Source organism: Phyllobates terribilis, unplaced genomic scaffold (genome assembly GCF_046119375.1).
Source record: "Phyllobates terribilis strain yellow unplaced genomic scaffold, ASM4611937v1 Scaffold_4__5_contigs__length_816908805, whole genome shotgun sequence".
In the NCBI taxonomy this organism is placed as follows: Eukaryota; Metazoa; Chordata; class Amphibia; order Anura; family Dendrobatidae; genus Phyllobates; species Phyllobates terribilis.
This window is the reverse complement of record NW_027362764.1, coordinates 581,302,358-581,323,629: the sequence shown is the minus strand read 5'-3', so window position 1 is coordinate 581,323,629 and position 21,272 is coordinate 581,302,358. Positions and strand designations below refer to the sequence as shown.

The 21,272-nt window shown below is 40.0% G+C and overlaps 1 protein-coding gene across 4 annotated transcripts in view; it reads right to left on the bottom strand.

Annotated features, from left to right (window-relative positions):
• Positions 1 to 546: 546 nt before the first annotated feature.
• GREB1L (GREB1 like retinoic acid receptor coactivator) overlaps positions 547 to 21,272 on the bottom strand; it is a 148,069-nt gene continuing 127,343 nt past the window's right edge. For 2 of the 4 annotated variants that reach the window (XM_073679136.1, XM_073679137.1), the window contains exons 19-34: positions 20,289 to 20,422; positions 19,827 to 20,166; positions 18,893 to 19,008; positions 18,557 to 18,801; positions 17,796 to 18,349; positions 17,446 to 17,548; positions 13,673 to 13,831; positions 10,330 to 10,466; positions 8,882 to 9,043; positions 8,524 to 8,731; positions 8,248 to 8,434; positions 5,316 to 5,543; positions 3,709 to 3,850; positions 3,216 to 3,416; positions 2,886 to 3,024; positions 547 to 2,747 (exon numbers count right to left, since the gene is read on the bottom strand). In XM_073679136.1, coding sequence (XP_073535237.1) covers positions 2,584 to 2,747; positions 2,886 to 3,024; positions 3,216 to 3,416; positions 3,709 to 3,850; positions 5,316 to 5,543; positions 8,248 to 8,434; positions 8,524 to 8,731; positions 8,882 to 9,043; positions 10,330 to 10,466; positions 13,673 to 13,831; positions 17,446 to 17,548; positions 17,796 to 18,349; positions 18,557 to 18,801; positions 18,893 to 19,008; positions 19,827 to 20,166; positions 20,289 to 20,422 — 3,219 coding nt within the window. In that variant the 3' untranslated portion in view covers positions 547 to 2,583. The remainder of the gene's footprint in view (positions 2,748 to 2,885; positions 3,025 to 3,215; positions 3,417 to 3,708; positions 3,851 to 5,315; positions 5,544 to 8,247; positions 8,435 to 8,523; positions 8,732 to 8,881; positions 9,044 to 10,329; positions 10,467 to 13,672; positions 13,832 to 17,445; positions 17,549 to 17,795; positions 18,350 to 18,556; positions 18,802 to 18,892; positions 19,009 to 19,826; positions 20,167 to 20,288; positions 20,423 to 21,272) is intronic. The other 2 variants (XM_073679138.1, XM_073679139.1) reach the window with 1 other exon arrangement.

The window sequence follows — 21,272 nt, the reverse complement described above, 5'->3', positions numbered from 1 at the left end:
GCAACCAAATACTCAACGTGCACATATAGCCTTAAAAGGAGCCACAGAATTAAAAGGACTATTCGAGATTAGCAAGCGTGCTCAGATATCGTATTATCCGAGTAGCTCGGGCGTGCTCGAGTAATGTGCGCGAGTCCCCGTGGCTGCATGTGACTGTTAGAGAGCCGCAACACATGCAGGGATTACAGGTTTGTTAGACAGCCACAAAACATAAGGGAATTGCCTAACAGCAGGGACTCAAGTATATTATTCAAGCACGCATGAGCTACTCGGGTAACAATATCCGAGCACACTCATCCATCTCTAATGACTATACATTTGAGATATCAGCTGAAAAGGCAAAAAAACATTTTTGTCAAGTGGTCCCAAAAACATCAATCTGGAATCCCTAATGTATGCCCAACACTAAAGGAATGGTGGGACTTCCAGCAATCAGGTTGGAAAGCCACTTTTGCTTAGGTTTAAATTTTAATAGCATACTAGAACAAAGCAATACCAAAGACCACTCCTGTAAACAACTTTAATACAGTCAAAAACGGTTCAATTAAATGACAAATTAACAAATCTGCACACATTAAAAAAAAAAAAAAAAAAAAAGCATGAGGTAGACTGACTAGTGAAGCCAAATTCACCATCTGTTTGGTCAATAAACTATCTTTTAAGCAGCATTTAAGATTTCCATTAGTTAAAAGAACCAATGGTAGAAGCTACAGCAAAATAGGCATGATAATAAAGCAGTAGATCTTCAGCTTACATTCATTACGGATATTTTTCTTAGGCAATGTTGGCATCATTTTTGCCATAATGACAAACAAACAATTACATTTTCATTCTCTTTGGTGGAGGAAATACAATGTCTATCAGTTTGTGGGAGTATTAAAAACACTGCATGAATGCCATTTTAACACAATACAATGTACCCTACAGAACAGATGAATTTACCAACCTGGAAGTAAATTTAGTGCAAATCAGAAAATGACAACAGGTTGAAGGAAAAACATACAAATGTTCAGGAATGGCCAGCAGTAAGGATAGCTTTAAAATATTTGCTGCAGTGTATTTTGCAATTGGCATTTATGTGTAGAGACTGGAACCAAAAAAAAGTTTACTCCTCTTGCGACTAAGCTGATGAAGCTGTAGTACGTGAACCCAAAGGAAGGACAACAAAATAATAAAATAACGTTGCAATCATCACACAACACAGTCATGGTCACAATACGGAAATACAGACTAGAAATCTTGTAAGTCTATGCAAAACTCTGCTGTATTTAGCGCTGAATTTCCTTTGGAAATATCCAGCGCTAAAAACAGATTCCTTTATGAAACTAAACCACACGGTGATCACTTTGTTCTTCAAAAGTCCAAGAAAAGGGCATTAAGGAGCACACCCAAAGATCACCGTGCAGAGTAAAACAAAAATGACTCATGAAAGAAGACATTCATTCAAAAAATGTGCAACAAAAATCAGTTTAGGGTATGATACAAATTTGCAAACGTTTTTTTTTTTTTCTAATATATTAAATATTTTGTTCTAAGTTTGTAAACTTTTTTTTTTTTTTTTTTTATAGACGTGAACACGAATTTTTAGGGCAATAAGCGGCTAGATGTTTTACAAAAAAAGGGAAATGGCACAAAAAAAAAAAAAAAACACAATCCACACAGGTTTTAACTCATGTGAGCGAGATTCTGTCTGTGCACAAATAATTTCATGATGAAAGGTGAACTAAAACATAACAGAGTTCGGTGATAAATAATATGAAAGCTACTCTAAGCAACACATACATTTCATTTGCATCCCTTTTAATTCTTATAAATGCATCCACTATTCAATATGCCACACTGATATGCCAGACTTTGACCAACTGATCTATAAAATCAGAAAAAATTGGGCATTTCAATCAAATTTCTTATGTTTTTGATAGCTGCCCATATTTATGGCACTTGTAGATATCAAACATGAAATATGAGGAAACACAACAGGGCACGTCGTCTGAAAGCCATGTAAGGACGTCACACTTATTGCCTACATTGGATGGCATTCATTTTTGATCTTGCCAACACTAAGGGATGATGAGGCAAGTATTTAAACAAGGTTTGCTACATATAATGTCATTTCCTTTTGCGATTCATATTGTACTTGAGCGCAAAATAAGGGACAAATGGTGCACAAATCACATGTGCTTCCTAGTAAAGTAGTAATGGTGATGACCTCGCATTAATTTTGCCTTTTTTGATTAAAAACATTGTTCTCAATATAAAAAATATGAACACTGACATAGGAAGAGATTGTGCTGCTGTCCATCTTTTGGCAAGAATGAACCCCTGAGATAATGTCTGCAAGAGATCCATTGATCCAGCACATTCAAAAAAGTCTACAATATAAGATTGATGAAGATAATCAAAGCCAGTTGGGGTAACCGCCCTGTGGACTTCATTGGTCCATAAATATCTGGGTGAAGTGAAAAGTCTCCTTTTAAAAAGTCAAAGTCTTTGTATAGAATCCAAAATCCATTTGCACATGTTCCATGTCAATTGTGTCAAGGCTTTATCTCGGCATGTTCTAAAAAGGATTTCCCTCTAAGCTTATATGTGGCGCCCAGTAAGGAAATAGAGTGGTTTATCATCAATACTATTGGCAGTCTGAAATTCGTCCCGTAGTCTGAATTGCCATTCATCTTCAAGCTCCAACCTCCCAATTGTTTGCCTGAGGGAGCTCCTGTCCTGGCAGATCACGCAAAGAGTGGCACCTTTAAAAGTAATGAAGAAACAGTTAGCATTACTCTATTTTGCCAATGGAGGAAACCGATATAATGAATGTTTAGGACATTGAACAAGGACCAATTCCTAAAAGTGGCCATGCTTAAAAGATTTAAATAATCACATACCCTTCAGAAACTTGAACTTCTTAAGCATTGCTGAACACACAAAGGAGTCACACAAATAGAGGAGGAGACCACTGAAGTCTACTCCTTCAGTGCTGACATTGACAGAGTGTGGTCTAGAGCTCACATAGCACAGCGACACCTGCAAAGAAAGCAGGACATTACTACACATCCTGGGTGCATGGAAGGCAAAGACCTGCTATACAGTCGTTTTTAAGAGGATCAATCTATTACAAGACAGAACTTCAAATCTAAAATAATATCTAAATAAAGATTGGGGAAGGGGTATGGAAACAAATTGTGCACCATTTTTGTCATTATTATTGTTTTCACCTCTGGTCCCAGATTTAAGTAGCAGTCTATGGCCAGTAATGGGTTCCTCGGATTATTAACAGCCTTTGGGAACAGCTTGCAAGAACTGTGCTGCAGAAACTTCTCAAGGAGGAATTGAGCTGGTGCAGCCAAGAGAGTCTGCTCGCTGTCTGGGGCGCACACAAACTGCATAGGAGAAATGGGAGCAGTGCTTTCTGTGACCTAGACACAATAGAAATGCCAGCTATTAATCATGGGATTTATACAAGGATACTAATGCCTAGATAAAACAAAATAAGGCAAAAGAAAAAAAAATCTAATTTTAGGATAGCAATGTACATAGCTGAGAAGACTTCTCAGAAGTGATGATGCTGCGACATAACAGAAATGCAGTTTATGGTCATCAGCACAGAGCAGAGTTACCAATAGATGTGGTTACTGACCACATGAAAAGAGCCAATATTAAACAAATCAGGTGATATCTATTATAAAAGTTATTCGACCTCATTCATACCATAATCTTCGGCTTAACGATGAAGTCCTTGTGCCCTCCTACGTGAATGTGCTTTTTCATGAGGCTGAAGTTGTTGAAGCGGCAGATCAGCAGCCCCCCACTATTGGCTCGGAGGTTAAAGTCTATATCCTCACAAAAGTATCTGAAATAAATAGATGTTCACTGACGCAGATAGTAAGACTAAAAGGTCCCCATACACATTAGATGACCATTGGCTGAACGATGCTTCAGCCAACAGCCATATTGGCCATTTATCCCATACACAGCCCTGTTCTCTATGAGATAACTGCTGAAAGAAAGCGTAATTTCCAGAACAAAGCGACCAGCAGAACCAAACCGGGCATGTCCAATCACCCAATCAACATCTCCCCCAGCCCCCATACAAATTAGAGTGGCACCCGAAACAGTAGATACCGGCAGGTGGGGCCGACATTCTAATGTGTACAGGGGTCTTCATTCACTTGTGTGTCTAACGGTGCATTTAGACGGGTAGATAATAAGCAAACAAGCTTCTGTAGGAAGGCTCGTCCCAGATTATCTGCTTGTGTAAATGCCAGCAATCACCTAACGAATAACCAAACTGCTCATTTATTGGGCGATTGGATCCTTTATGTTGGCAAAAAAGGAAAATAATGGTTATTGGCAGCACAGCACTCAGTGTAATAAAATACAATGCTTTTTTTTAATTTAAGAAGAAATTCTGGGAGCCAAACCAATGTTTAACTGAACAAGGTAAAAAAAATGGTATAACCGAATATAGCTGAAAAAAAACAAAACTATGTCCTGGTCATTGGTGTGGAAGAAAGCTGCATGCTTTTCTAATCTAATCCTGAACAATCAAGATACAGTGGGAACAATGATTTATTGGAAAATTTATTCAGAGCATTGTGGATATTTTGAAATGCAAAAGTCTAAAGGCCCCGTCACACTTCGCGACGCTGCAAAGATCCCGACAACGATACGACCTGTCAGGGATCGTTGCTGCGTCGCTATGTGGTCGCTGGTGAGTTGTCAAACAGGCAGGCTCACCAACGATCAGGGGAGCAGCGACATCGTGGAAAGAATCTTTCCACGATGTCCAGCTCCTGGTTACCAGCCTGCTGAAGCAGGAGCAGGCTAGTAACCATGGTAAACATCGGGTTACTAAGGGCACACGCGCACCTAGTAACCCGCTGTTTATCATGGTTACCACTCTGCTACTGTGAGCGGGAGGTTACTGCTCACTTTAGCAGGCTCGTAACCATGATAAACAGCGGGTTACTAAGTGCTCGTGTGCCCCTAGTAACTCGATGTTTATCATGGTTACCAGCCTGATCGCTGCTCCCGCTGGTCACACACAGCGATGTGTGCTGACCAGCGGGAGGGCAACGACCAAAAAAAGGTTCAGGACACTTTGCAGCGATCAGCGACCTCACAGCAGGGGCCTGATCGCTGCAAAGTGTCATACATAGCGACATCGCTGGTGAGGTCGCTGTTGCGTCACCAAAACCGTGACACAGCAGCGATCTCGCTAGTGATCTCGCTATGTGAGACGGGGGCTTAACAGTGAAAAGTATAAGACCACCCATTGGCTTTGCAGCAAATGATAAAGTTACGCTACTACTCACCTGTTCAGGTCATATTGCACATTCTGGGTAAGGTCGACGTTCAGCAGTATGAAGTCATGAATATGGCACCTGGAGAACGGACGTTTAGGGAAGGTTGAATTTAAATTGCTGTTCCATTTCTGAATCCCAAGCATTGCATAGCTGGTTATTTTTGGTGTAGCTTCAAGGTGTTGTATAACATATCTCAGGGATACATTCCTTGTACCATAATTAGTCTCCATTGATTGGCTGCAAACACAATTTACATATGAGCATAGATTAAATCCTCAGAGACAGTGCGTAATCTGACAATATCTACAACATATGCAATAGGGAACTACCTCCTTACAAGTGGCAATCTAGTTACTACAAGTTCTCTTAGATCAACAGGGTCCATAGTCCTCTTGGAACACAATTTTAAGTCCAAGCAAGAGAAGCCTCTTTATATGATGTTTTATTACTTTGCCAGAATTTTTTTAATCTATACTTCATTCTAAGTTGTTTTTGCACTTGGCATGTTAACTTTGCGGTGCAACTATGTTAAGGTGATCTTCATTTCCTTCTTTTTTTCTCCTCTTTCTCCCTACCCCATTTTCTCCTTTCCTTTATTTGGTTGCCTTTCCTTTCCCTGCATCCCTTTCCTGACCCCTTGTCCCCTATACTGTAAAAATCCCCTAATAAAAAGAATTTTGAAAGAGGGTCCATAGGATAAATGGCTTGCAGGGAAGCAAGACTAGGCATCTGCATAGGGCTCCCACTCCCCCAGGGCCCCACAGCCAGTGGCGTGGTGCTAATAGCGTCACACCACACGACCGCTATAGGGCCCATGAGTCATCATAGATGCCGATACAGTTGAAAGCAATTATGGAGGAGGGAGTGTCATGTGACCTTCCCTCTCCAATCATTCCCCCTCTGCCTCTGACGCAGGTTGCGTGAATATATCATTTAGTGCCACGCTGTGCCGGCCAGTGGAGCTGCTGAGACGCGCTGCAGAGTCCAGGACTGTGGAGGAATGAGGAGGAGAGGTAAGTATGGTAATATATATATTAGTGAGTACATGGTGGCCATAACCGTGCAGGACTGTGGGGCTGCATTATACTTTATGAGGGAGGGGTGCAGCATTATACTCTATTGAGCACTAAGGGTGCCTTATACTATATGTACTATATGGGGGCTGCATTATCCTCTATCAAGGACTATGAGGAGTGCATGATACCATTTTAATATATGGGACCTGCATTATACTGCATCAAGGATTATGGGGAATGCATTATAGTATATGAAAGACTATGGGATGCATTATACTATGAGGAGTACATTGTACTATATGGAGGATTATGGGGGGTGCATTATACAACATGGAGCACTATGGGGAGTGCATTATACTATATTGAGGACTATGGGGAGTGCATTATACTATAGGAAGGACATGGTGCTATGCATTATACTATATGGAGGACTATGGGGAGTGTATTATACTATATGGATGACTATGGGGCACATTATACTATATGGATGACTATGGGGAGTGTATTCTACAATATGGAGGCCTATGGGGCACATTATAGTATGTGGATGGCTATGGGGTGTATTATACTAAACAAGCAAAAATGCTGCCTTTTCATTAAGTGATTGTTCATGCAGGAACAAACGATTGTTCTCAGCAGCACATCGCTCTGTGAAAACTGCAGATATGCTGCTGATAACATGTTACTGTATGTGGACAGATTGATGTATGTGGAAGCGATTGTTCTGTCCCCATCATTCTTCCTCAGTCGGTGTAAAGAGGCCAGGAAACAATCGTCGAACGACTTCAATATTGTAGATCGCGCTCGTTTAGCGGCCTGAACTCAGCGAATGTAAATACAACCGAAATGTTTCTGATGGTGCAATACATTAGCATTTGTGGCCCCACTTTACACTTTTGCCCAGGGCCCCACTGTGTCTAAAACCGGCCCTGCCTGCTTGAAGGGAGGTCGAGTAAGCACCTCCTCTCCATTCATTAACAATGGGAGCACAAGAGAAAGCAGAGCAGTGCGCCCCTTAGTGGTCAGAATATCTGTGATCAGCAAGTTATCCCTCATCTATTCGATATAGTGGGAACTCAACCCAAGTGGTTATACAGTGTGAACTGCGGTGCTCGTTTGTGCTCCTGCAAGAGAAATTGACATGTTACAGGATTTGAGTTTTAGGAGTGGATTTTCCCCATAGAATTGCATTAGATGCAGAAAATCCATGTGTAAAAAAAAAAAAACAGTACGTAATCCGCACATGACTCAAAGTTTTGTGTGTGTGTGTGTGTGTGTGTGTATGTGTGTATGTGTGTGTGTGTGTGTGTGTGTGTGTGTGTGTGTGTGTGTGTGTGTGTGTGTGTGTGTATGTATGTATGTATGTATGTATGTATGTATGTATGTATGTATGTATATATATATATATATATATATATATATATATATATATATATATATATATATATGTGTGTGTGCGTATATATGTGTGTGTGTGTGTGCAGATACATAGAAACTTTATTTAAAACATGAGGTTTTGTTTGTCAGGTACATTTGTCTCATGCGCACGCTGATAAAAGTTAAGTGCATAAAAAAAACGGATTCAATTTCATCAGGTTTTGGCACCAAAAACCATGCAAAACCTGATACCTGTGTTTTTTGTGTGTTTTGGTTCTACCCATTGCTTTCTATGGCTGAAAAACGCCGCAAAAACGCTGAAAGAAGTGACATGCTGCATTTTGCAAAAACACAGCTCTTTCACAAAACAGTCAGGAAAAAAAAAAGGTGTGTGCATGAGATTTCTGAAATCTCAGACTTTTTTGATACTGTAAGGCGCAGCTGAAAATTTGCATAAAAACGCTGCAAAAACAAAATGTGTGAACATAACCTAACACAAAAGGTACATGGAAAAAAAACAGAATGTAAAATTACATAGTTTTACTCACACACATATAGCTGCTAACCTTGACTGCTCTGGTAATTTACTATGGACGTTCCACAAAACACAAGAGTCGTCCATTACTACAACGAGTGGCCACAGACACTGACGTTTCACCCCCAGTTCTTCCAGACGACTTCTTTCCAACTCCAGGTTGTGGTAAGACAATTCTTTAATAAGGAATCTGGAAGCTCCTACATTTTAAGAGATTTTAATATTGAAAAAACAGATGAGAAGTAAAAATCAAATAAACAACATCAGATTAATCACTACTCTTACTTACCGGCTCCGGCATTGTTAAATGTGCTAGGAAGCACAAGCATGATGTGGTTGGACCAGTACTTTCTGTAGAGCGGCATTTCATATTCTTTTACTACCATAATATGTAGGTGATTGATGCCTTCCATTGCATGGTAAAGGTTTAATAGCCCATGCTCATGACGTCCACTGGATGGGGTGAAAATTGGGCTCTTAACCATGTTTGGGTTTAGCTACAAAGAAAAAGAAAGGTTTTTTTTGGGTGGGGTTTGCACAAGTTTTGATTTATCCAACCATTCCAATATATCATGACAAAGCACACATACGTACAAACAGCAGCCAGGACTCAATTATACAACTCTTTCCCAAAGTGCAAAACTTACTGCATCTGACACCAGCGGGAGCCGCATGCTCTCCAGGCGCTTGCCCTCATTGCTGAATATAAAGTGATGCTCTTTAGATTTTGGAATAATGAAGTGAAGCTGAACCTCCTCTCCTAGCATTGAAGATGCGAATGTGAAGGCATGTATGGTAGATTCAGGTGTCTATAAAGGAAGAAAATGAAGGGTATTCTGATTTATAATCTGAGGAGTATAAAATTAACTATTTGCGCGAGAGCCCCACTTAATACAGGACGAAAAACTGCTGCAGAGGAAAATGGTTAACCTTCCTAGTAAAAATCTGAATTTTCAGCATTGGTTTTCATATCATAGAATGGTAGAGTTGAAGGGGACCTCCTGGGTCATCTGATCCAACCCCCTGCTCAAAGCAGGATTCAGTAAACCATCTCAGACAGATGTCTGTCCAGCCTCTGTTTGAAGACGTCCATTGAAGGGGAAATCACCACCTCTCGTGGCAGCCTGTTCGAAGGGGTTGTTTGTGTTACAGCCATAAAGGGCTTGACTCCTCAGTTTACTGTAATGAATTTTCATGCAATTTTTTTTATTATATGATTTTTTTTTTCCATAATGCAAAAGTAACTAATGAAAAAAAGATACATGTACCCAGAAAATTTACCAAAAAAGTGTGAATAAAAGGTTAAAAAATTCCTAAAAACGTACTGTTTATAGAGTGTGTCAAAGTTCCCAATTGACTTATTTACAGCATTTTCTGCGGCAAAAACAGTGCGTTTACCATTCTAAAAGCTTTATTCCAGCATTTTTTTTCTTTTAATTTCAGTGCTGGAGGGGTATCACTAATTATGTTCTCTGCCCCTAGTAATTTACTTACCAGATGCCGTCTTTAGTAGTTTCCGCCACTGCTCCGGTTCCGATCCGCCATCTTGGGACCACAACTTCTGACTAGTCGGAAGTCGCAGCCAACTGTCATACGCTGTCACTAAGTCTATAATAGCCTCTGGCTTGCCCAGCAGAAACACTGCAGCGATTCGGCAGGTCACAAACTGCAGACTATGACCAGAGCAGTGCCTATAACAGACGATGGCGGATGGCAAGTAGAATACTAGGGACAGGGAACTTTTGGTATATTGGTGATACCACTCCAGCGTTTAAGTTTTTTTTATTTTACTGCTGGAGTGGTGCTTTAAGATGATACAGTAAATTATGGTGCACTCTCCTTATATTGTTCGCTTTCTGATTAATATTAGCTGAACTGCCTCATTTCTGAGCATGGTACAGACCAGGTTAGGACTCTGCTCCTGGTGCTCAGGCAATGCAGGAGAAATGAAGGACAGGAAAGCAGAGCGATAATGATGTGCAACACAACACAAGGGGTGCAGATTCACATGCAAGTAAAGGTTTCCTCCTGTGTTTGTGCTCTCGGGTCACGAGACTGTGTCCAGCAAATATCACCCATTTGGGTTCCCTTTTACCTGGGAGCTGGCGCTGATATCCATATACTGGTGACATTGCTCACAGTGATGGAAAGTGTTGTATGAGGCATATTTTGTCAGCATCATTGAAACGGTTTCACGCTTCCAGAGATCATCAGGACGCAATCTTAAAGAGTCTGAACAGGAAAACAATGAGAGAAAATTAATGTATTTAATAAATGATGATTTTTTTTTTCTTGCTTTATCCACATTAAGTGAGATACTACATCGAGATAATTTTTTATTGTGATAATGTACACTTTTATCCTGTACTTCTCTGCCTACAGATAAGTGGGAAGAAAAAGGGTCAAAATAGACAATATACATTTTAAGAGTACATTTACAGTTGAATCCAGAAGTTTACATACACTATATAAAAAGACATATGCATGTTTTTCTCAATACCTGACATGAAATCAGAATAAACCTTTCCTGTTTTAGGCCAATTAGGATTACCATAATTTTTAATATTTGCCAAATGCCAGAATAATGAGAGAGAGAGAATGTTTTAAGGTATATTTATTACTTACTGCAAAGTCAAAAGTTTACATACACTAAGATTACTGTGCCTTTAAACAATTCTGGACTGCCCATATGATGATGTCTTGTGTTTGGAAGCTTCTGATAGGCTTCTTGGCAACATCTGAGTTAATTAGACACACCTGTGGATGTATTTTAAAGCACACTTGAAACACACTGCTTCTTTGTGTAGCATCATCGGAAAGTCTAAAGAAATCAATCAAGATATCAGGAAGAGAATTGTGGACGTGCACAAGCCTGGCTCAACCTTGGGTACAATTTCAAGATACCTGAAGGTGCCTCGTTCATCTGTACAAACAATTATACGCAAGTACAAACAAGATGGGAATGTCCAGCCATCATACTGCTCAGGAAGGAGAATGGTTCCGTGTCCCAAAGATGAACGTGCTTTGGTCTGACATGTGCATATCAACCCAAGGACAAAAGCAAAAGACCTTGTGAAGATGATGGCGGAAGCTGGTAAAATTGTGTCAACATCCACAGTGAAACGAGTACTGTATCAGCATGGGCTGAAAGGCCACTCTTGCCAGGAAGAAGCTATTACTCCAAAAGCCAGATTAAGGTTTGCAAATGCACACAGGAACAAAGACCTTAATTTTTGGAGACATGTCCTGTGGTCTGATGAAACTAAAATTGAACTTTTTGGGCATACTGACCATAGTTACGTTTGGAAGAAAAAGGGAGAAGTTAGGAAGCCTAAGAACACCATCCCAACAGTGAAACACGGGGGTGGCAGCATCATGTTGTGGGGTTGTTTTGCTGCAGGAGGGACTGATGCACTTCACAAAATAGATGGCATCATGAGAAAAGAAGATTATGTGGCAATACTAAAGCAACATTTCAAGACATCAGCCAGGAAGTTAAAGCTTGGTCAGAAATGGGTCTTCCTAATGGACAATTACCCGAAGCATACTGCCAAAATGGTAAAGTGGCTTAAGGATAACAACGTCAATGTTTTGGAGTGGCCATCACAAAGCCCTGATCTCAATCCTATTGAAAATTTAGGGGTAAAGCTGAAAAGGTAGGTGCAAGCAAGGCGACCTACAAACCTGGATCAGTTACACCAGTTCTGTCAGGAGGAATGGGCCCAAATTCCAGCAAACTATTGTGAGAAGCTTATGGAAGGATATCCCAAACGTTTGACCCAAGTCATTCAGTTTAAGGGCAATGGTACCAAATACTAATGAAATGTATGTAAACTTTTGACTTTGCAGTAAGTACTAAATATGCCTTAATACATTCTCTCCCTCTCATTATTCTGGCATTTGGCAAATATTAAAAATTATGGTAATCTTAATTGACATAAAAAGGGAAAAGTTTCAAGTCAGATATTGAGAAAAACATGCATATGTGTCTTTTTATATAGTGTATGTAAACTTCTGGTTTCAACTGTACATAGCCCTAGCTCATAAATTAAAAGTAGTCACTATTTTTTTTTTACTATGTAGATTGTTTCTTTTCAACTTAACTTCATAAATCAAACAGATCCAGTAAATCCACAATTTCTGCCTTCATTGACAGTAAGAGCCACGGCGGCTCATTTGGCCTTTTCCTCCTTGAGATGAATGGGAAAATTGGAAAAGTGTATGCTAGTCCTGGTATATGCCAGAGCCATTATTTGGGACCCCTTATTCTATAGGCAATGGTGAGATCCCCACTAATTGACTGAATAAGCATTCTTACTGATGACAGTTCTAGAGAGGGTCTCTAATGGCAGACTGCTCTGACTTTACACATAGAAAGAGGTAGTCCGTATGACCCAATGTGCACCAGAGCGCGGTGTAAACAGGTGACATCACAGGTAAAAAAAATAAACGCTGTTCAAATAGCAAGAACTCTTAAACAAGGTACAGAACAGTACGTTTGCACACATCAGAAGCTGGCAGAAATTATGCCCTGCAATTTGGGAAACACGTCAGTTTGCTAATGCCTTTTGTTCAACCTGCAAAAGCTGATCCATTTCCAGACAGACCAGGATATATTCTGTACAAGAGAGCCTAGCAGCCCGTGTCACCATGCTCTGCGTTTATACGACTTGCTGAACAGTCACCATAAACCGAGCTGTGAATTATGGAACAGCTAAAAATAGGAGCAGACCGGGATTTAAAAAGGAAAGATAGAAAACAAATTCAATTTGTTTGCTGGCGAGAAAGTCTACAGTGCTGAGCTTATCTGTCCTTCCATGGTCTACATGATCCAATTTAATGATAAATAAAATGTATACGCCTGCCATTTAAAAGTCTTCAGAGATCATTTTGTTTGAGAAAAAAAAAAATCATGCAAACAGCATTGGATCTACCCACTTGATTATAATATATGTGTCAGTGTATGTATGTATATAAAACAAAAGGTGAAATAAGTATTGAGTATGTCACAAATTTTCTAAGTAAATATAATTTCTTGGCTGCTATTGACATGAAATTCTCTCCAGATGTCGGTAACAACCCATCCAATCCAAACAGGCAAAGAAATCACACCATAGATGTCCATAAATTAAGTTATGTGCAATAATGAGAAATGACACAGGGAAAAAGTATTTAACGCATGAAGGAAGAGAGATGCAGAAAGTCATGACACCAGCCAAAATCTATCAGAAATTAGAAAGCAATCCTGCCACAGTCACAAATAATATCAGCTGGTTCAACTGATGGCCTAAATGAATGAAGAAATATTTCAAGACATGTACAGGATTTTGCTATATTACCTCCCATTTTTCAAGATTTTAACTGAAGACTGTACATAATTATTAAGAGTGGCATTTTTCCTTGAAGCTTTGTGAAAATGTATTCCCTACTTCATGCACCTTGTTTAATTAGGATATTCCTCTCTGTGTGAAGTGGACTGATGTTCCGGTATTTTGGATCATGCACAGTGATGTCAAAAGCCATTTTACTGAAGACTTCAATATCTGGCCAAAGCTCCTTTTCTGTTCCGGGGTCTTGGTTCTGACCCTTTTCCACATCTACGGAAGGAAACAAATGAAACATTTTCTAGTTTACAGGGATATTTTATTTTTCAGAGTTATGGTTTCCATTTATAACAGAAGCCATGACATTGTCCAATTCATTGCAGGTCAGACACCGTCTGAGCCTGATGGACCCTACTGACCTACAATGAATGAAGAGCAATTTCTTTCAGCAAAAACTACAGAATCTGCAACAGATATATGAACAGTCTAAAAAATGCTGTACTGCCACAAAAGATTAAGATCAAAAAAAGTTTTATGTAGGCTCCGTTCACATTTCCATTATACACTTAAGCCAGACGACACAATGACATGTCAGAAATCATTGATGCTCAGGAATATTCTTTAGCATAAGGAAAACTAGTGGCACGTGACATGACCCCATTGACTTATGGTCTATTGGGATCCCCTATGGAGTCCGTCATTTCTACTAAATGGTCAGTAAAAAATATCAAAGTCTGCAGTGAATTTTCTCAAACGTACCATGCAGATATCTACAGCTATAGCTCTGCCCTCATCATTGTTAATTAACCTGTGTAAACAGGCCAATAACCGTGCTGAACAACTTGCTACATAGTCGCCTAGTGCTCGTTAATGGGGTTGTTTGGGACTTTTATATGGATTCAAATAGAGGGCAGATGTGCAGTACCCACTGCAGGGACTACATAGCTGACAGCTGTGCTGCTCTACAACTGATCACCTCAATCCACCGCCGGCATTGGGAACTGCTGATCGGCTGGTGTCGTACCCCCACTGATCAGATATTGATGACCGGTCCTGAGAATAGACCATAAATATAAAAAAAGTCCTGGACAACCCCTATAAGGAGCATTGGCGAGGCAATATTGCCACATCTAAATGCACCATTATACTTGAAGATTGCCTAGACAAATGTGAACGGGGTCTAGATAATGAGTGACTTCAGAAACCTCCATAGCTTTAACCCTTTCGTTCGCAACCTTGGGATTTTTCGTTTTTGCATTTTCGTTTTTTGCTCCCCTTGTTCCCAGAGCCATAGCGTTTTTATTTTTTGGTCAATATGGCCATGTGAGGGCTTATTTTTTACGGGACGAGTTGTACTTTTCAACGCCATTACTAGTTTTACCATATCGTGTACGGGGAAACGGGAAAAAAATTCCAAGTGCGGTGAAATTGCAAAAAAAGTGCAATACCACAGTTGTTTTTTATTTATTTTACCACGTTCACTGAATGCTAAAATTGACCTGTCATTCTTATTCTCCAGGTCATTATGAGTTCGTAGACACCAAACATGTACAGGCTATTTTTTATTTAGGTGGTGAAAAAAAACTCCAAAATTTGGTAAAAAAAATTTAAAAAATAGCGCCATTTTCTAAGACCCGTAGCGTCTCCATTTTTCGGGATCTGGGGCTGGGTGAGGACCTATTTTTTGCGCGCCGGGCTGACGTTTTTATTGATAACATTTTGGGGTAGATCCGATGTTTTGATCGCCCGTTATTGCATTTTATGGCGACCAAAACACGTAATTCTGGCGTTTAGAATTTTTTTCTCGTTACGCCGTTTACCGATCGGATTAATTCTTTTTTTATATTGATAGATCGGGTGATTCTGAACGCGGCGATACCAAATATGTCTATGTAGGGGTTTTTTTTTTTTTATTATTTTAATTTGAATGGGGCGAAAGGGGGGTGATTTAAACTTTTATATTTTTAAAAACTTTTTTTTTTCACTTTTTGCATGCTTCTATAGTCTCCATAGGAGACTAGAAGCAGCAACTGTCCGATCGCCTCTGATACAGGGGATCAGCAGATCCCCTGTATGCAGCAGAAATGGTCCTGTGCTATGAGCACCACCCATAGGTGACCCGCGATCACGTGACTGGGTCGCCGATGGGCAGGGCTTAGGACGCGCTTCCCGGAAGTGCGCGTTAAATGCCGCTGTCGGAGATTGACAGCGGCATTTAACATGTTAACAGCCGCGGGTGGATCGCGATTCCACACGCGGCTGTTGCGGGCACATGTCAGCTGCAATTATCAGCTGACATGTGCTCGGTTCAGTGAGCGCTCAGCGCTGGAGCCCTCAATGAACCGGGGGATTACAGCCTCTGCGTACTAATACGTCACAGGCTGTAAAGGGGTTAAGGAATAACTTTCTACCTAAATATAATTCCAAAAGGTCCTCTTGGAACTCAATTTTTCCTCCAAGCAAGAGAAGCCTCTTTATATGATGTTTAATCACTTTACCAGAATTCTTTTATCTATACTTCATTCTAAGTTGTGTTTGAACTTTGTATGTTAACGTTGTGGTGCAACTATGTTAAGATGGTCTTCATTTCCCTTTTTTTTTCCTCTCCTCTTCCTCCCTACCCCATTTTCTCCTTTCCTTTATTTGGTTTCCTTTCCTTTCCCTGCATCCATTTCCTGACCCTTGTCCCCTATACTATAAAAATCCCCTAATAAAAAGAATTTTGAAAGTTAATGGGTGACCTTACCTCCATGGTTCAGAAGGCAAATAATGCAATTGTGTATTATAATAAGGCTTATTATTGGGTGTATTACAACCATGACACCCTACCTGCAGTCCTACTTAACAGAACAGATGGCTATAGCACAATAAGGTATCCAAGTTGTTTTCTGTAGGACACCACAAAGGGAAGGTTTCCACACGTTGCACTTTTAGTATGATCACTAAAATGATGGCAATCAGACAATCTCTAACATACATAGCATATGATAATAAGGTAATCACTAGTTTACTAGCACATTTTAGCTATTTCAGTTTAAGAAAAAAAAACGTTTAGCCTGCTGCATTGTAACATAACACAACAAATTTGGTGTCTTAATAGACACATCAAGAAACGACAAAGGATTTTCTGACTGACATCTAGACCACCAATAGTGCCTTATAAACGTCATCAATTATATTTGATGTCTGATTTAAAGCAGATTTGTCAGCATTATACTAAAAAAATATCTTAGCCCTGATAAGGATGGTGTATTTACTATAAAAATCCAAGTAAGAAATGGCTTTATAATACCATATGAATCATTAACGCATTCTCTGCCAATTTAGCATTACTAACAGTTCACCGTCTCTCCTCCCTGCTGCTGAGATCTCTCACTGCCCAGTACAAGCCGCAGCTGTCAGTCAGGCTGGGTGGGTGGGTGGGAGGAGACTGAATACAAGGACTTATGGGCTATTTCATTCTATTGCTGAACTCCTTTTAATATCAGATTTAGGCCGCAGCCCCACCAGGAGTATTTTGTCCGTATTTGGTCAGTATTTTTTCTCAGGAGTGGGAGCCAAAACCAGGAGTGGGTGATAAATGCAGAATTGGTGACTTGTTTGTATTATACCTTTTCTCGGATTGTTCCTCACCTGGTTTTAGCTCCCACTTCTGAGAAAAATTACTGACCGAATACTGACCAAATACTGATCGTGGGGCCATGACCTTACACAGCCAATCTGATGTGAATTTTTCATCAAAACCATCAGGTCAAAGATCTATTTAATGAAGTGTAAATTTTATATTTTAAATTTGTGTGACAAACCTGCTTATGAGTAACTCTGTTTTCACAGTTATAAATGTATTTGGACTTGAAACAGTCACTCCTGAACACAAAACTACCTACCTGCATTTATTTCTGCTTCATCGTAGACATCTACTTCCAGAAGTCGAATCAACATGCGATAGAGGATCCTAAGGAACTGTAAGTAGGCACCAGTCTTACCAACCTTTAAAAAAAATATAAATAAATAAAAATGACATGACAAAGCTTTTATCTATAGGAACGATACAATCCACTCTACAAACCTGTTTGGCACAAATATTTATCATAACAGTAAAAAAAAAGGGCTCCATATACATGCTGTAAATACTCCCTGGAGATGTTGGAAGGTACAGACCTGTGGCAATTTTAGAATCACCGAAAAGCGTTAAAATCGGATATGTGCAAACAAACAATACTGTGCGAGCAATAACCTGGGGGGGTCCAGTCAGGAGTAGACGACGTGGATAGATAGTCCTTGTTCCCATGGGCTCGCTTGAGTTCACAAAATCAGCATGGTGCTGCCTGGCTGTTGTCCACTTTCTGTAGTAAAGTGACTGTTCTTCACTGCTCAAGTCTTTAGATATTACAGGTCTTAATGATCTTGACCAGCTCACATCAGTATGGGGCAAAAGAGAAATTGTAGTGGGAGTTTGTCCATTTTTATGGCAAGCCAAGAGCTGATAAGAAGCTCTTGACAGAACCACAATACGGGGTAAGGCCAAGTTAAACGTCCTATTCTTGTTCTCAGATTGGTGACCCCATTGGTAGGCTTGTGATGACGAAGAGGACAGTTTAGATGTTGTGCTGCTGGCTATTTGTGGTCCATGAGAATCACATTCTGGTTTACAATCATTGGCTGTGGAATTGGGGTATGTGCCTTCATCCACTGAGCTGTTTGCAACATTGTGGAAGTCAAGGTTTGATGGCTGCTTCTGTGTTCTGTCAGCTGCACTGGAGGAACTAACTCCATTTTCTGCGATTGAACCTATAGCAAATAAAAGGCATTAAAAGGTCAAGGTCAAAAAGGTTCAAAATACTCTGATAAAGTGTTCCACCTTCTAGACAGCAAAGTATTTTCTAAAGATACTTCGACCATAAGTTACTATACAACTTTATTTTTGTGGTGGTGAAAAACCCTCGTTAATAAACATTTCATACCCACAAAGGCAATTCAGTACTGAAATATCCTAACCTGAAGTTCCAGTGACCTCACTGCCAGTACTCGGAGGTCTGTCTAGATCTATAAACAGCTCCTCGGAGTCATTCTCAACGGCGTTAACCTTATCAATGTCTTTATCACTTAAATCCAGAACAGTTGTGGGCTCTCTGATGACTTCTTTTGAAACATAGCAACAAGCCAGGCCAATTTCCTGTTCAAGTGCCGTTCGGGATAAAAAGCTGGAGTCAATCAGCCGGAGATCACAGTATTTCAGAGATCTGAAGCACAAAATGAATAGCACATTTATCACAAAGTAGAAAAATCATTTCCATTTGTACATGAGAACTATAAATAAACTAATTCATCTACCTTGGGAAAGTTTCTCCAAGGGGATCCTTGCCAGTGAGAAATAAAATACAAGGTAGGCCTTCAAGATCCTTAAAGGTTTTAGGGACCCAGTCTTCCTCATCGCATCCCCTCCATACCTACAACAAAGCATTGATAGGGTTAATAAACAAATCAAACCATAAAATGTAAAACAGCAGCATAAAAAAATAAATTACTATGGCTTCATTTTAGTGGTTCTCTACCTTTTGGAGACATTTTTTGTTGCATTTAAATGCATGTAATTCGGGCTAAATATTAATATTAGTAATTGGGTTTTATTAAATATTTTGAACAATTTGCTTTCTATAGCCTCTGTGTTGCATTCGCTATTACTGACTGCAAAATGAGAGAAAATTGAGAATCAGTAAGTGAGCCCGCTATAATGGTCTGACAGATAAGTTACTAACTTCCTGTCTTATTGAGCGCCTCTCAGATTTAGTACCATGGACCACATCAATGTTGAATGTGCAGGGAAACAAAAGGCCTGTAAAAAAAACAAGCTGCTAAATTTTTAATGTAACCCAATTGTGAAACAGATTTTTAGCCTCAAATACATGTATTGAAGTTAAAAAAAAGAAAAAGCCCCAGTGGCCAAATGTGAAAGTTGCAAGATTTTTTAAATAAACATTTATACATTATAATATGCAAATGAAAATAAAATTAACAAAACGAAAACTTGATTTAAACAATGTGTTTCAGGCAGTTGTCACGCATAACTCATCATCCTCCCTCTCTTCCCCCGAATGTTTCTTAGCTAAAAGTCATCGTGTAAAATGTTCCAATGTGTGCCAAAATAAAACAGTGCGTGCAAAGTGATGCAAAATTGGCTAAAGTTGCACAAAATTTGTCATTTGTGCAGGATTACTAAATCTACAAGTTTACTAGGTGACTTGATTTTCCTTAAAAATTCCCTCACCTTTAATCTGGTAATAAAGTGCTTCGCAACACAGAGTTCGGAAGAAGGATTCCCAAGCAGCACTTCAAAACGATACTGCAGTCCTAGTTTGTCTCTCACATCCTGCAGTCTTTCCTTTGCCAAGATTGCCAGCTGTACTGAAGGAACCCGGATGAGGAGCATGTGACCGTGCCCACTTTTGTCCTTTCCAGGGGAGCTGAGGAGGTCATCCACGATGCTCAGGGTCTCTGGTGTAGTGTGATCTCTCAGTGAAGCCATGGTAGTTAGAGCCATAAGAGCTTCACAATACTGCTGAATGAGGAGGTAACATCGTATCACCATGCTGTGCAACCTTGGGTGCCTACAACAAACGATAAGTATTATAATTTGATTGGCCGTCTCAGGAATGCAGGTAATAAAAAAAATTGGTTCCAACTGTATCTTTTAGATCTATGTAACAAATTTATCAAGTTATTGCATCACCTTTCCAGTAATGCGTTCACCATCTTCTCAAATGTTTCGTCACATCTAAGAAGCGGACTTGTTATGCCCCACTGAAGAGATTTACTGTATTCATTGATGCCAAAGTAAAGTTTATCTTCATTTGCTTCTTCCTCCTAAAAGACAGAACGAAGAGGAGATTTAGACTCTTAAATGGAGTTTTAAGAGTTCTCATTAATTTCTATACAAAAAAATCTTGATCAGCTGGTAAAAGCCATAGAAAATTTACAGTATTTCTATCAGACAATACACAAGTTCTTGTATCCTCCATCTGCTTATCTGTGCTGCTGGGGGCAGGCGCTAGTAAGATTCAGTTTTCTTCCCCTTCTGGTAGCTGTCAATATAGAAGCTTCTTACTTTCTTTTACTTTAGCGCACACATGTAAAACTCCAGCCCGTGGGCCAAATCTGGCTCACAGGGCGGTTAGATTTGGCGTGCGACACCATAACCGCCACTCCTATGTGGTCCCATTATTCTGTATGGACGACTATGTGAGGCCCATTATTCGGTACGAAGAACTATGGGGGGGTGCATTATTCTGTATGGGGGACTATGTGAGGCCCATTATTCTGTATGGAGGACTATGTGGGGCCATTATTCTGTATGGAGGACTATGTGGGGCCATTATACTGTATGGAGGACTATGTGGGGCCATTATACTGTATGGAGGACTATGTGGGGCCATTATACTGTATGGAGGACTATGTGGGGCCATTATACTGTATGGAGGACTATGTGGGGCCATTATACTGTATGGAGGACTATGTGGGGCCTATTATACTGTATACTGGTTGGCCTGCAACTTTTTCCAAGTTTTTCATTTTGGCCCTCTGTGTGTTTAAGTTTGACATCCTTGCTTTGGCTACATATTGCCATGCGTCAGCAGATGCTCTGGCCCTTGCCACCAAGACAGAAAGAAATTTCTATCATCTGAGGATCTCTATGCAAGGTGCTGCCTGTGCGGAG